Below are 15,462 nucleotides of genomic sequence, written 5' to 3'. Positions count from 1 at the left end.
AATCTTTATTGCTTTCTTTTTCTTACTGCTCCCTCTTTTTATTCATTTTTAATTCCTGTTTCATATTGTTACTCTTATCTTACATCTTCTATCCTCATATTTAGCTTTCTATAATCTGCTATTCTATATAATTCACCATTTTTTTTGTAATGTTGGATCTATATAACTGCCCTATTGCTGGGGAAAGCTGCCCAGGCTGGTCAAACTTACACAAGCTGCTACTGACCTTGTGCACTGTTGGATTATAAAATCTTGACTCCTTGTCTCCTGATGGAAAAGGCTGTTGATCATATTTCACACAATATAGATACAATGGAACTTACTCCCGTTCACATTTCACAAAGTACAACAGATTATCTCACTGGGCTAAATTTTACCAGCCCCTTGACGCCGTGGGTCGTGGCGGGGAAGCCCACAAAATGCTGGCGAGAGCAGCCATCATGACCCACAACGCCAAGAAGGTCCCGCTGGATATTAGCGGCGGCGGCGAGGCTTCAGTGTGGCCACCCCCCTCCACACCGCTTGGCGGCGGGGCCTTCACTAAAATATTAAAATGAGGATGATTAAAATGTCGATGAACTTACCTTTCGACAGCGGCCGTCCCACACTGAAGCGAGACACTGGTGGGGAGGGGAGAGGAATAAAATTATCAGGGTAGAGGGGGTGAGGGGGAGCGGGGAAAACTATCCCTATTCAGTATAGGGATGGTGGGAAGGGGTTGAGGGGCAAAGATACTGATGTTTGGGGGGTGAAAGTTCATAATTTACAAATTGATTTTTCAGGGAGATGGGTTATTTTATTAATTGATAACTCAGTGGGCGGGGGGGGGGGTGGTTGGAAAGGAGATGGAAAGCTTTTCTGCCATTTTATTTGTAATTTTTGGCGGCCAGCACCTTTAAAAATTTGATAGTACCTGAAGGGCTAGAAGCCCTTTAAAAATGGCGCTGCCACCTGCGCGGTGGCGTCGGACACCGTTGCCAGGGCCGTGGCGACCGCCCCCTCTACGTTATCAGGGGCGGCTACTCCGCCCCCTCCATTCAAATGAGCCCCCGCGCGTAATATCTCGGGGGCTCTGCAGTGTCATTTCCGTGTTGGAAGGCCACTGACTCCACAGCACACTGCCACGGAGCTCGACGCACGGATAAAATTCAGCCCATTGAAATTAGTCACTTTTACTATGTGAAATGAAAACATAAAGAAAGTGGTCACCTTTTCATGTGGCTGTGCGAGACAACCTATTGATTACTAAAATAGATAACAAGGAATTAACTCATCAAAATCACTGCTCCACCAGATATTAAAGCTGAAGAAAATTAAAGCATAAGTTATGTTTGAATGTCTAAACAGTATTTCATAAAATGTTTGGCTGTGTCCATTTTCAGAAAATGTACTGGCATCTTCTTTCAGCCTGGCAGAACTGCCAACATGTGCAGATAAAGTACTACTATAACCAGCACTCCTCATTAGAGAAACAGTTGATAATTTACTTTTTATTTATTTATTTAGAGATACAGCACTGAAACAGGCCCTTCAGCCCACCGAGTCTGTGCCAACCATCAACCACCCATTTATACTAATCCTACATTAATCCCATATTCCTACCACATCCCCTCAATTCCCCTACCACCTACCTACACTAGGGGCAATTTACAATGGCCAATTTACCTATCCACCTGCAAATCTTTGGCAGTGGGAGGAAACCAGAGCACCCGGCAGAAACCCACACGGTCACAGGAAGAACTTGCAAACTCCGCACAGGCAGTACCCAGAATCGAACCCAGGTCGCTGGAGCTGTGAGGCTGCGGTGCTAACCACTGCGCCACGCAAATGTATAGCTTGAGGGTCATCACTCCTCAAGTGTGGAGCAAGGCAAGGAGGCAGGCCACCATAAACTACCACAACTGGTACAGGGATTGAACCCATGTTGTTGGAATCGTTCTGCATCATACTCTACCCAACTGAGCTAGCCAACCCACTGCTGATAAAAGCACAGCATTTTCAAAATGGGTTGAAATAAAACTTTCAGCACTCATCGTTGGACATTCAGCACTTCAGGTTCACTCATTGATGCTGTTATTGCAAACTTTTTTTTTTAAATGATACTCTTTAGCTCAACATGTAATTGGCCCCTTTCAATCCACACTCAGTTGATACCTGCGCTGAAAATCATTACTCAAATAGCAGAGAAATCTCAAATGCATAAGAAACCTGTCATAGGCAGCTCGTAAAAGTATCCCTATGAAAAGTTAAAAATAGCAATGACATTTTCACTTCCTTTTTCACATCGATAAACAACTAAGGAATTCTTGCATTGACTGGATTTGTACCCTGACTCTTCACTGTGACCACAGGACCAGTTGTCCATCTTTTACATATCAACGTCCCCTCTTAAATAAAAAATATCTTGATGATAAAGAAAATTAACAGCTCTTGATTCAACTACCACAGTGCCCAGGATCAATGTACTGAGCATAGAGAACACACTGAAAAATGAACTGCTCTCTATAAATGATTTGAAAAATCATTTGAGTGGCATCATTCCATATTGTACAAAGGTTTTGTCAGCTTACTGGTGAGATAAACTGCAGTGCTAAACTACGCTGAAGTTTCAACACATTGAATTTGGAAGAGGAAGGCAAAGAAAGCTGACCCAATTATACAGAGAAAATTGAATACCTGGAAGTGATTACCAGGGAATAATCTCACTGAGGGGTTCAAATAACATCCTAAATTCTCGGAGTAAAGCTTGAATGATTTGCAAATCAACTTTTGGAATGTAAAACTGAAAGTACTGCTGGCTAATAATACCTGTGTTTTTGCTGTATATATTGTGTAGTTAATTGCAACACATCCTATGTATTGGTGTGCATTACCACGACGACCAGTTGCCACAGCAGCTTGGTAACAGGTGCAAACGTCAAAAACAACTCATAGCGTCACTGAGCAGCTTCACATGCAGCACTTATGGCAGAACCTGCCCCTCAAGGATTGGCCTTCACAGCCTTCAACAAAGGTGCACCAAGAGAAGACACCCCACCTAAATGGATTGTTTGCTTCGTGTCCGTCATCTTTCATAGATGGAAGGATGGCAACCATTGTGGAGTTAGTCAGGATATTTTTATTTTATGTTTGCTCCACTTTCTCTTTTGTCAACTGTAGACTGGACAATTTATACACAAGATTTGTGATAATATCTTCAGCCATGATCTTACTGAATGGCAGAGCAGGCTTGAAGGGCCAAATGGCTGACTTCAGCTCCTATTTCTTATGCTCTGAAGCTTATATGATGCTTAAGTAGGACAAGGGAAGTTAATTATGTGGCATTTATTTTTTGTCGGTAATTATATTGATAAGAGCAACTGGGATCCATTTTCAAAACTCTAAACATTCCTAGTTATTTTAATATCTTGAGTGCTCAACGTCATATTACTTAAAACATCTTTTGCACTCATGTCTATGCAATGTGCAATACAATTTTAATAACTGTATATAGGTTTATCCAAATAAAGTAGATTTGTCTCAGATTTTTTCCAACATTTTAATTAATAGCCAAATACTCTATCTTGCACGCCTACCGTTGTAAATTATATCAAGTTGGTATGCAATAATACACAACATAACATACTTATGTAAAATTGAGTTTGAAATGTTCCAACTGAAATAGTAATAACTCCTCTATGAAGAAAAATGTACTATGCATACTTGCTGGATTCGTTGATTAATATCAAAAGTATCTCACAAAACACAAACAGAAAATGCTGGAAATATTCAGCAGGTCTGGCATCAACTGCGGTGAGAGAAACAGAGTTAACATTTCAGATCGATCTCTGAAACGTTAACTGTTTCTCTTCCCACAGATGCTGCCAGACCTGCTGAGCATTTCCAGCATTTTCTGTTTGTATTTCAGATTTCCAGCATCCACAGTATTTTGCTTTTTCACAAAATACAACTTTGAACTGTAAGTTGCAATATATTTCAGGTCATTTTCACTGTTGATGTATGGTTTTACCGATTTCAGTAATAAGAATTGCAATTTTATTTTTTAAAAACTTTATATTGATATTAAAATTAAGACTGAAATTACAATGGGTTACATCAAACATCAGTATGTAGCCCCAGTGTTCAGATCGCTATGCTAATGAATACTTAATCTCAAGCATGCTGCTGTGGGAAGAAACTGAGCCTGGACTAGCTCTCTTCCCATGAGGAAGTGTGCAAAATCAGAACAGTTGACCATAACCCAGTGCACACACAAGGATGGAAAAAATGATTGTGGAAACCTGATTGTAGGTTTACTGCATACCCTCTTGGCTGCAGGATGTGCATAGTCCAAGAAAATCAGGGTATTAGGAGAGGAAAAGTATTTAAAATTACTTAGGATTTCAACTTAATTTTTCACAACAGTAAAAAAAATCCAGTATTCCTGAAACTAAAAAAAATGCTAGAGGATCATCTGATTAGAAAGGTCTTCAGGGTGCATTTATGCAGCATTGCTGCAACACTTTACAGAGACACTAAAGTTGCCGTATACCTCTAAAGTCAGAAAAACAGTGTTTAAGAGTCATTCTTCTCCAACACCACTGCTGTGCTAACCCTGGTTTAAAGGTGGCAATGGTGTCATTTGCACCTCTGAATATTCTTTAAAAGACATTCTCCTAATTGACAAAATATCTAAACATTCAGAGCTAAATGGGGAGCCCAACAATTAAATTAGGACAAACGATGTCTGGAACCCATTCCACACCTTAAAGTTTCAATCACAAACTTTGTTTATTTCTAGCAGGATATTATTTATTTAAACAGCTACAGCCAACATTCTAACTCCTTTATATAATGAATATCAAAAAATCGAAAGTGTGTACAATACCAACCGTTGCATTATACTCCAGTCTAACAACAGTGTTGTAACATATGTTTCAGAATATATTCCTTAAATTACTGGTTAGACAAATTGGCTATTAAGAAAAAAAAACTGCTGTAGCAACATATACTTGAACATGTTTAAATGTTGCCATGAACTATTTAACAAATTGTTTTCAAAACATTTGAAAATAGAAATGTTAAATTGCTTACCGTAGAAAGCCTCAGAAGGATGGAAATGTGGCCTTCTCCCAACAGGACACAAGTGGATCCAACATAACTGGTGGATCCAACATAACTGGTAGTTCCAACATTCACCCAACAGAATACTAGTGGATCCAACATTCTCCCAATAGAAAACTGGTAGTTCCAACATTCTACCAACAGAATACTAGTGGATCCAACATTCTCCCAATAGAACACTGGTTGTTCCAACATTCTACCAACAGAACATTAATAGAACATTAACTTTCTATGAATGAAAGTTATTTCCCTTATCATACGGGAAACACGGACAAATTGAAAATGGGCTAAATGAAACCGCGCTACCAACAGTTCAGTTCGAATTCCTTTATTAAGCTTGCTGTTATTAAATCGGATTTTCAAATCAAGTCAGTAAAACTAAGGTATTAACATTATTTTCCAATTTGGACACTTTTGACTTTAATAATAACCAGTTGTAATTCCATGTGGGATCTGAACTGATTTGAAATTAGTTGTCGGGCTTTTGCAACCTGCAGCTGAACGGGTGTTTTTCCCCCGTGAGAATTTTTTTTTCCATTTTGACACAAACTGACTGCACAACCGTACGGAAAACCCTGGAAACATCGCAGGCTCAAAAATGCAAACCGACGCGTCAGTTAAATCCATTTTCTTCTGTGTGAAAGTGATGCAAGTTAAGCAGTTCAGCCAATTTATTACAAAACCCTGAAAACTCATCCTCCCGCGGGGCCACCGGCCTGTTTTGAATTTACCTGACGAAGTGACCGGTGTGTTGGGGTTCGACGACAAGCCGGGTCCTCCGGTCCCCAGAGCGCAGGAGCTATTCGGGGTTGCATTCTCTCTCTTGATGAGCAGCTCTGCGGCTCCAGGCAGGGGAATGGGTCGGCTGATCCCCAGCTCTTCCTCCTGAGCCTGCTGTCTCCTGAGGGCCACCTACAAACAAAAACCAAAACAGCCAGTTCAGATCGGGCTTCAAACAAGTGATCTCAATTTTGGTCGGTGACTGAAAATGCAGTATGGCTTATCTACCAATTCAATTTGTAAATCGTTCTATTATGGCTTTAGAATTTGCACCGTTAATAGATTTTTTTTTTAAACGGGAAAACCCGCTTTCAATGTCAAATTCAAAATCTGTAAACGACGATTTTAGATAAAATCTAAAAATAATTTAATTTAATGACTAAAAAAACTTGGGTGAAAATGATTTGGTTTGTAATGGCCAAACAGAAATCTCAGTGCAGAAAATATTTGAAATTCAGTAACCCTACAGATCCAGTTATTAAACTCAAGATAGAACAAAATCGGGAAGTATTTCATGATTAATATACCGTATTACCTCCGTGTATATATTATAAAAGGGGTTAACAGCAAACTAGCCCAAAGTAAAACAGATATAATTTGGCGAATGCTACGAACACTTAAAAACGGGGGTAACTGTGGTGTAAACTTTTATTAGATGCATGATTCAATTTCACATCCACCTTAAAGCCAGTTTGACAAATCGGGACATTTCAGTAAACTCTTAAACTCCAATTCAAACTAAATTCAGAATGCACGGTATTTCAAATTATAGTAAAATTCATGTTTTCGAATTCCAATATATAATTTTTCATTTAGTATTCCATCGCCCTTTTATACTGATATTTCTCCAGGTGCCGGTGGAAAAATAACAGCATTTTATAAATAGTATTTAATTTAAACAGTCGAATGGACGATTTGGCATTCAGCTCCATTGTCAAGGTATTTATGAAAACTCCAATATGCGTTACATGCAGATTTATCTGCTGCAACCTTTTAACGTTCTAAACCACTTAAAGTTTTGCATATAATTTGATTCCACTGTAGTTATACTCGAGAATTTAAAACACTTGTTATTTTCAGAGCTGCTACAATCCGTTCCCTGCGACTGTATTTAACTGGCAATTCCGAACATATTATAAATCATCAAATCCAGACATGCCACAGCGGCGATGTTATTGCAATCGCGCTTTACAAATCAAGTTGCTTTGAAACGCCGATTACTCCACATGCACTGTTTATTTTAGATTTATTTGTAACCGAGGTTTACGAAACTCGGAACTAAAAGCAGCAAATACTGGAAATACTCAGCAGGTCTGGCAGCATCTGCTCAGTATTTCTAACATTTTCTAATTTTATTCCAGCATCCGCAGTGTTTTCTGACACTCTGTTTTTTTCGATGCAATAGGTCTTTTAGATTAATTTTAATTGATATTTAAATATCTCTGCACCAGTAATCGTGCTGTCTGTCATGAGACTCAAGCTGCAACCAGTTTTCGTTTCCAACACTTTGCACAGACAGAAGAGAAATCAGCACCGCATGTTCGAGAGCTGAATCCGTCGCTGTATCCGAGCAATGCTCATCTTGCAGTTACCTGTGCTGCCATGACTCGCTGTCTCTCTGCGATCAGGTTGCATTTCTTACACTGGCACTCTCTCCACATGCAGAATCTCTTGTGTCCCTTCAGAGCCGACACGTAGCCGTGATTCCTGCACCGAGCACACTTGGGCAGACGAGGCGATTTCTTGGAAGCGGGCGACACGGCGCCGGAGTTTAAAGCTTTGGAGAAATTGCCGTTCACATTCGCGCTGCTGCTGTTGATAACGGAGTCGCCGTCGCCCACCCCGGCTGGAGCCGATGCTGAAGACTTGGACCCAGCTCCGTTTGGCATCTTCCGATAAAAAAAAATCGTGTTTTTTGGTTATTGTAATAATTACTTGTTTAATTTGGCGATTTGTTACTTCGCAATGGTGAGTTGTAACAAAGTTTTGGGTTGTTGCTGGGAGCCTGGCTGCTTGTCTCCAACACAATCCCTGGAACCGCTCTGAGGCGTCGAGCAGCAAATTGGCGGCTTTTTTTTGTTACCTCCTGAGAGCCAGATTCGCAGCGCGAGGTGTCGGTCACGTGGCTCCACCTCCTCGCCAGCCCATTGGCTGCCCGCCTTCCCGGGCTCCCGCGCTTCAGCCCTGCCCAGCTCTCTGCACTTTCTGGGCAGTTTCATATAGGAAGCTGAAGGAAGTGCAACTAAACGAAGGCTTCTTTTGGAACATCTAACCCAACTTTTTAACACAGATCTTGTGTCCTTTTAGTTTCTCCTGTTTGTAATAACAACAAACTGATAGCAAGCAATCGCTGATTATAGCATCATGTAGAAGAGAATTGAAAAGTTATTTGAAAAGAAAGAATGTGAAAAGTTAAGGGGATAGGCAGGGGAAACGGATTGGAGTGCATCGCTTCCATTGAAGAGCACAGACATGATGGACTGTAAAATGATATGATTCTGCAAAATCTCTTCTCTCAACACATATACGAGGTCTATGCGGGTTGCTAGATCATCAAAAAAGCATAATCAATTTATAATAAAGGATGCATTTCAGGGGAATCTAGATCAACATGTGAAGGGGGATGGAATTAAAAATTATACCGATAGGATTAGATGAAATAAAATGGGAGGAGGCTCGTGTGGAATATTGACGCCGACATGGACGAGTTGGGCTGAATGGCCTATTTCAATATATTGTATCCTGAATACCCATTTAACATCAACCACCCTCTGCCAGTTCTGATCGCAAGATAAATAACGACAATGATGCCCTTTAGGCGCATCTTAGTTCATTAGTCAGAAAAACTCCACAATCCCCCCATGCAGCATCAAGTTGTTTCTTAAAAAACTCCAGGCCATTTTCCACAATTATTACATCATGAAAGCCTATCTATTGATCATACTTCTTATGAAGAACTTACTGATATCAGTCCAAAATCCGTCTTTACTAGCTTGAACGTATGTTTTGATGAAAAGTTTACATCCAGAATGTTAATGTCTTTTTCAGAGGCTGAAAAGCCTGGTTTGTATTTCTAACATTTCTAACATGAAATTCCTGGGACTGGAGAGGGCAAAAAGTCTGATTTCCATCAGGGGGAGGGGCAAGAATTTTTTTTTTTTAATTTCCAAAATATACTTTATTCATAAAACTCTGTAAAAATTACATTGCCAAACAGTTTCCAAACAGCACCAAAAAATACAAACATTGCAAGGGAGATCAGTTTCCTTCAATACTGTCATGAGTTTCTTCCCAACCCTTCCGTTTCACAATTGTCATGTCAATTACAGTTTTACATTTACAACAATTCAGAATATTAACGATACAGTTCGAGGGGTTTCCCATTGATCCAGCCCCTCAGTCCAGCTTGGTGGGGGAACCTTACACTGTGGTCTTTCCCCATTGAGCCTTTGCTGCGGCTGCCCCAAGCTTTAGTGCGTCCCTCAGCACGTAGTCCTGGACCGTGGAATGTGCCAGTCTGCAACATTCGGTGGTGGACAACTCTTTGCGCTGGAAGACCAGCAAGTTTCGGGCAGACCAAAGGGCGTCTTTCACCGAATTGATAGTCCTCCAGCAGCAGTTGATGTTTGTCTCGGTGTGCGTCCCTGGGAACAGCCCGTAGAGCACAGACTCCTGTGTTACAGAGCTGCTTGGGATGAACCTTGACAAAAACCACTGCATCTCTTTCCACACCTGCTTTGCAAAGGCACATTCCAGGAGGAGGTGGGCGACCGTCTCTTCATCAGGGGGAGGGGCAAGAATTTGTGGCAGAACCTGGTTCCTCCAATATTCTGACCCATTTAAATTGGCCTTTTAAATTCCATTAGGGGGCCTGCAGACCACACTAAGGTTGTTATGGCCAGGTGAGGAGGGGGTCTCAGGCTCCCCTCTTGCCCTTCCTCTTGTTTGACTGCAACAGCGTTTAATCCTTTTACACATTGGTTATGCTTACTACCTCCGTGAGTATTTTATCTTTTACCTTTACTGTGATCTTGAAAGAACCAATAGACACTTTTTCTTGAGTTTAAGCAAGAAAAAGTTAAGTTTATTATTAACACTAACTCCGATTTTAAAAAATACTTTAAAAAAAGCTACACATTCACGCACAAGTTAACACGAGAATCACACACACGTAAATAGATTATAGAGGGAAAAATAGATTTGGTGGTTGGATTAAAGTCCTGAATAAATGGAACTTAAATACACATTCTATGAAGTGGATGATCCAATAGTCCTCGGCTGAAGCTGTATTCTTGAAGTCCTCACTGGTCAAAGTACACATTGTGATTGGCCTTCTTTGCTCAGGATTTTCTTGAAAGCAGAAATGTAGTTGGCTCTCTTCCTCTGGTCTGTGGCTATAGCAGTCTGTAGGCTTGGAGGGTCCACACTCGCAGACCGTTTTCAAACTTGATTTTTTTCTGGGGAGAGAGAAAGGGAAGCCCACAGCTTTCTCTGCTGCTGCAGTCTCAGTTTCTGCTTGTCTTATTTGTCCAAAGGAAACAAAACCAGCTTCCCGCCCCCGCACCCCGCCCCCCCCCCCCCCAGAGATGGACAGACGGTCACGTGGCAACTTCAGGTTTTCTGGAACTTCCTAACGAAATTCAAGGTTAGGAATTGGCTCAACATGCCCCAGGATGCCATTTTCCACTTGGAGGGGGTTTGCTCTTTCAAAGTCAATATGTTAGGATTGCCTTGACTGCCATGCTAATGAAACCAGTTTAGGTAATTCAATCACTTGGACCCAGAACAATGGCTTGCTCTATGCTTCTCAAACCTCTGGCTTTGGGTGGATCTTTTGAATACGAAAAGGTGTTTCTGATGTAAGTTGTGGTGGCCATCTTGGCTGCTAGTTTATTTTAAAGTTACTGTAGGATTTTTTCCCATTAAAAGTCAAATGTAAGTTTCCAACCGATTAAATTAATATTTCTCATTTAACATATGGGGTTTTCTTGACAAGGTGTTTCGGGGATTCCCTGGGAATTTCTACCCTTTAGGCAAGCTAGTCCCTTTGAAGATTTCTAAAGGCCCCAAACCTTGACTGGACTCTGGTGATCAACTGTGCAGGCAATTAGTTATCTTGTCAGAAGGCTAAATTGCTCCTATTGGAGCCAAAGACTGGAAAGAATGAAATGTCTTTGGCCCTGTAGTGCCTTGGGGGTCTCAGGTGTAGCGGCTGTAGACTGCTCTGCCTTACAAGGGTAAGTCAGGTCAGATGCTCTTATGCACCCTTCTAGGCACTGTCGTCCCACTCAGCCATTTCATTGACCCCCATCATAGGGATTTGGGACAGGATCTTTGGCCTTGGGCTAGGTTGGGCAGGGAATCTTCCCTGTCTTGTGAAAGTGGAGCAGGCCTCAAGAATTTTGGGGCCTCTGTTTTTATGTCAGATTTTGATTTATTTTCTAGCTAAAGCCATTGTTACGTACATTATTGGTTAATTTCTGCAGTGAAAACACTGAATTGTTTGAATCTATTTAACAGTGCAGTATAAAAATAATTACAGCACAGGGTTGCTGTTATACACCATAATATGATTATATTCTAACATTGTAGTAACAATAACTAATGCAGAATTTTCCCCTTATTTTGTGGGACTAGCTGAGATCTTATGAGTAGGGCTGTGGTTTTTTCATGAATTGCACTAATTCTGTGTAATTGGGAAGGTTTCAGAAAATTAATTTGTCAAAAAATCAAACAGTTGCTGATTTCACTTCAGTCCTCATCAATGAACTTTGTTAAATGCACAGTTAGGCCAGCAATCATTTCATGTTAATGCTTTTTGAACTGTATCAGAACTAGTCCAACAAGAACTATTTCTGCACAACTCAAGAGAATTATTATTTAGAGTTTCTACTGTCATGCCAATGTGCTTCGTTGAATGATAATTTTCTTTAATCTGCTGACTGGAGACCTGGATTTATATTTTTTAAAGGAATTTAAAAAGGAACAGATAAAAGATGACTTTGCTAGCAGCTTAAGATGGCCAACTAATTTGTCCGACATTGCAAGGCCCGTGAAGTGGAGACGAAATGTCTGCTCATCCCAGCAAGAACCAAGACGCAGGAAATTTAAGGGAACTGTCTGTTCTTTTTTAGCAATTGGGAGGGTTTCAGAAAGAAAATTATCATTCAACAAAGCACATTGGCATGACAGTAGAAGAAATACACTGCTAACTACCATGCTTGAATCACTGGGTGACTGTCACGTGACAAGTCCCCCCTCCCCCCACACCCATCTGTGGTTTTAAGATGGTGTTTCTCTGCAGCGGGTGGAGAAGCATCTGGACTCTGACACATGCAGACCCAAGTGGGGGTCCCTCTCTCTCTCTCTCTCTCCAGTCCAGCTTGCAAGCTTTGAACTTTGCCTGCTGACTGACCACCTCTACATACTCTGGCTACAGTCAGAAACCCCTTTGGAGGAAATCATCTGCATCACTGTCTACAAGAGACCCACCGAATCAGTCATCTATCTCTTCAAACTAAAAGCCTCAGGACCACCAAATTCAGCTAGAAGCCAGCTGAATCACCAATCTCCATAGACTGTATACTTTTTTTTCTATGGACTCTAACTCGACTAATCTACCCTACCCCACTCTGTAACCTATTTGTATGTGTGAGAACGTCTAGTGCGCGTGTGCTTTTAAAATTTGGTGTGTAGTTTATTGAACTTAGTTCAAATTAAGTAGAATAAAGTTAACATCTTTCTTTGTTAAACTCAAGATAACCTCCCCAATTTGCTCTAGTTATGATCATAGCAAGTAAGTAATCAAACACCTTCAGAATTGGCCAGTACATCCATTTTAAAAAAGAATTAAACCTGTTGTGGTCAAACAAGGAGAGGGAAAAGAGGGAAGCCCTTCGACCTCTCCTCTCCTGACCGTAACACGACCAATTAGTTTCTGGTTAGATTAAAGATATATTTTGCACCATTGTTCAGCCAAAGTCAGGAAATAATTTGTTTTTGATTTCTTTTTCATTTAGCAACATTTTCAATTGTATTTCACAGGGCAAATACATTACTGGGTCTCTATTCTACTGTGTTATTATACCTGTACACATCTGAATAGAATGCTTAAAATGTGTTTGTTATTCTTTCAATTGTTTAAAATCTATATTTTTTGTAATAAGATTCATAATGACAGCAAATAAACAAGAAGTAAGTTTTGATTAGACCGGGCTATTGCAGACAAGTCAAAAATTAAGTAAGTCAAATTGTTATGTGGTTGTACATTAAAGGTGTTGTATGTAATTTACGTATTTTGTTTAGTTATTTGCCTGCTGATAGCTTGTGCTCAGATTAAAGGTGGTATGGTTTGTGATTTTTGGTGAAGGCAACTGAAAACAATATCTGGTGGGGTAGTAAGAAAAGTATGTGTCTGGTTGAACGCAATTACGGTTTATGTATCTGACTGAGTGGTCAGCAAGAAGTCTCCTTCAGTTTGGTTCTATTTGGCTCTTATTCCACATTCAAGTGGTATTTACAGTGTAACTGCAGCCAAGGTTGGAGTGTAAAAGCACCCTTAGCAGCCTAAAATGGAATTGGGCTGTTTCACTAACGATTTTCCATAGTTCATTAACATAAGTTTAGGTGACTGTTTGGATAGATCTAAAAGCAGAGTATTGGATGCAATTCAACTTTAAAGGGATGGGCACAATTGAAGGTGTGTCACAATATGGGTGCAAATTTCAGAAGCCTTTGAAGACCCTCAAAAAGTATTCAAACTCACAAGTGACCTTTGGAGAGCAAAGATGAAGGGTAAGGGTGCCCTAGTTGCAGGCATGATTCTGCTGACAAGTGACAGAGCAGCCCATTAACCAACCTGCTGTTTAATGGCTGATGGAGTTAAGGTGGTTCTGAATGAGCTACTAGCAAGGAGGATGGCCCTCAGTACCTCTCAACAGACCTTTGCCCTGGTCAGTCTTGCAACTAAGTTGCAACGAGGTGCAGCCAAGTTTCAGACTAAAGATGACCATTGCTGTCATTGCATGTGCCAACCGTCCTTATAGCAGTTAGCCCAATTCAGCAACTGTCTGTCCACTAACATATATTCTGAAAAGACCTTCCCCATGGTCATTGGCAGTTTCATATGCCTGCAGAAATGATTGGTAGCATCTTAGCAGCAGGTCAGGCAATGCTGTGTGTTGAACATCCTGCCATGTTTTCTTTCCTGTAATTACAGCACAATATACTGTGATTGAGTGCGACTATGGAACCATTCAACAGTACAGTTGGTCAGGAATTCACATATATTAGTTTTGCTAAGAGGAGTTGCTGACAAATCTTCCTTTGGAAGGAGAAGCCTTCACCAGCATTAACTCTGCCAAAGCAAGATCATTTCACTTCTATGAGCAGGTGCAGGTGTGTGAGTACAAACAGGTAGATTCAGCTCATCTCTTGTGCAGCCTGACCTACCTGGCATCACTCCCTAGGTCTTCCTTTTCTTCCATACATGTTTGAAAGGCGGATTCCCAATGGAACTTTCATTAGTTTCACTAGTGGTGCAATCTGTGATCTTCATATCAGGTGTCCTGCATGTCTAGTTTAGTTTAGTTTAGAGATACAGCACTGAAACAGGCCCTTCGGCCCACCGAGTCTGTGCCGACCATCAACCACCCATTTATACTAATCCTACATTAATTCCATATTCCTACCACATCCCCACCTGTCCCTATATTTCCCTACCACCTACCTATACTAGGGGCAATTTATAATGGCCAATTAACCTATCAACCAGCAAGTCTTTGGATGTGGGAGGAAACCGGAGCACCCGGAGGAAACCCACGCAGACACAGGGAGAACTTGCAAACTCCACACAGGCAGTACCCAGAATTGAACCCGGGTCGCTGGAGCTGTGAGGCTGCGGTGCTAACCACTGCGCCGCCCTGTCAGAACAACAGAAGCTGCCATGTTGCCCTTTCACTGCCTGGGAATTTGTATTCAAGTGAAGCTCCTACCTTTCACCTTTCTGAGCCAGGCATTTCCAATACTGTTGAACCCACCCAGCAGAAACACATTGTGGAACTTCACTCAATTTCTTGCTCTCCGCCATTTAACACCATAAATCCAGTGTAACTTGGGAGGAAAATTATGCCTTGTATGTTTGGTGGGCTAAGACCTAATCACAATGGTCTGAGCATTTGATGAAACTCATAGAATGGGAATATTGTTGGTGCTTAGGTTTGACTAGATTTGGGGAACGGCATTCTGAAGATTTGGTTGGCAATGAGGATATTCCAGGTGATTTCTTTGTTTCCTTTGATGGCAAGTTTCTTACAGATGATCTGTATAGTAGGATTCTTGGACTGATGTCTGAGAGCTGCAGTCATTGAAGTTGTTGTGAAGTAATCTAGAACTGATGCATGGTATTGGATCAGAAGAAAGTGAATAAAAGATTCTCCATGGGAAGGTACAACTCATTATTCTTTACACCACTGGGGGATGGAGGGCAGACAGCTTAGAAACAGACATTAAAAACAAGACATACCTGCTGCAAATTGAGCCAAGTCAGGACAGAAAATTTTGGAATTGCTTCCAGCTGTA

At 41.0% G+C, this 15,462-nt stretch overlaps 1 protein-coding gene across 1 annotated transcript in view; it reads right to left on the bottom strand.

Annotated features, from left to right (window-relative positions):
* dmrt1 (doublesex and mab-3 related transcription factor 1) overlaps window positions 1–14,971 on the bottom strand; it is a 182,158-nt gene extending 167,187 nt beyond the window's left edge. The window contains exons 1-3 of the mRNA XM_068028896.1: window positions 14,934–14,971; window positions 7,476–7,653; window positions 5,835–6,015 (exon numbers count right to left, since the gene is read on the bottom strand). Of these exons, the coding sequence (XP_067884997.1) occupies window positions 5,835–6,015; window positions 7,476–7,653; window positions 14,934–14,971 (397 nt within the window). The remainder of the gene's footprint in view (window positions 1–5,834; window positions 6,016–7,475; window positions 7,654–14,933) is intronic.
* Between the last annotated feature and the right edge of the window lie 491 nt (window positions 14,972–15,462).

The sequence above is a fragment of the Heterodontus francisci genome, chromosome 4, assembly GCF_036365525.1.
Source record: "Heterodontus francisci isolate sHetFra1 chromosome 4, sHetFra1.hap1, whole genome shotgun sequence".
Classification (NCBI taxonomy): Eukaryota; Metazoa; Chordata; class Chondrichthyes; order Heterodontiformes; family Heterodontidae; genus Heterodontus; species Heterodontus francisci.
The sequence above is the reverse complement of the archived record's forward strand: the minus strand, read 5'-3'. Positions and strand labels throughout refer to the sequence as shown.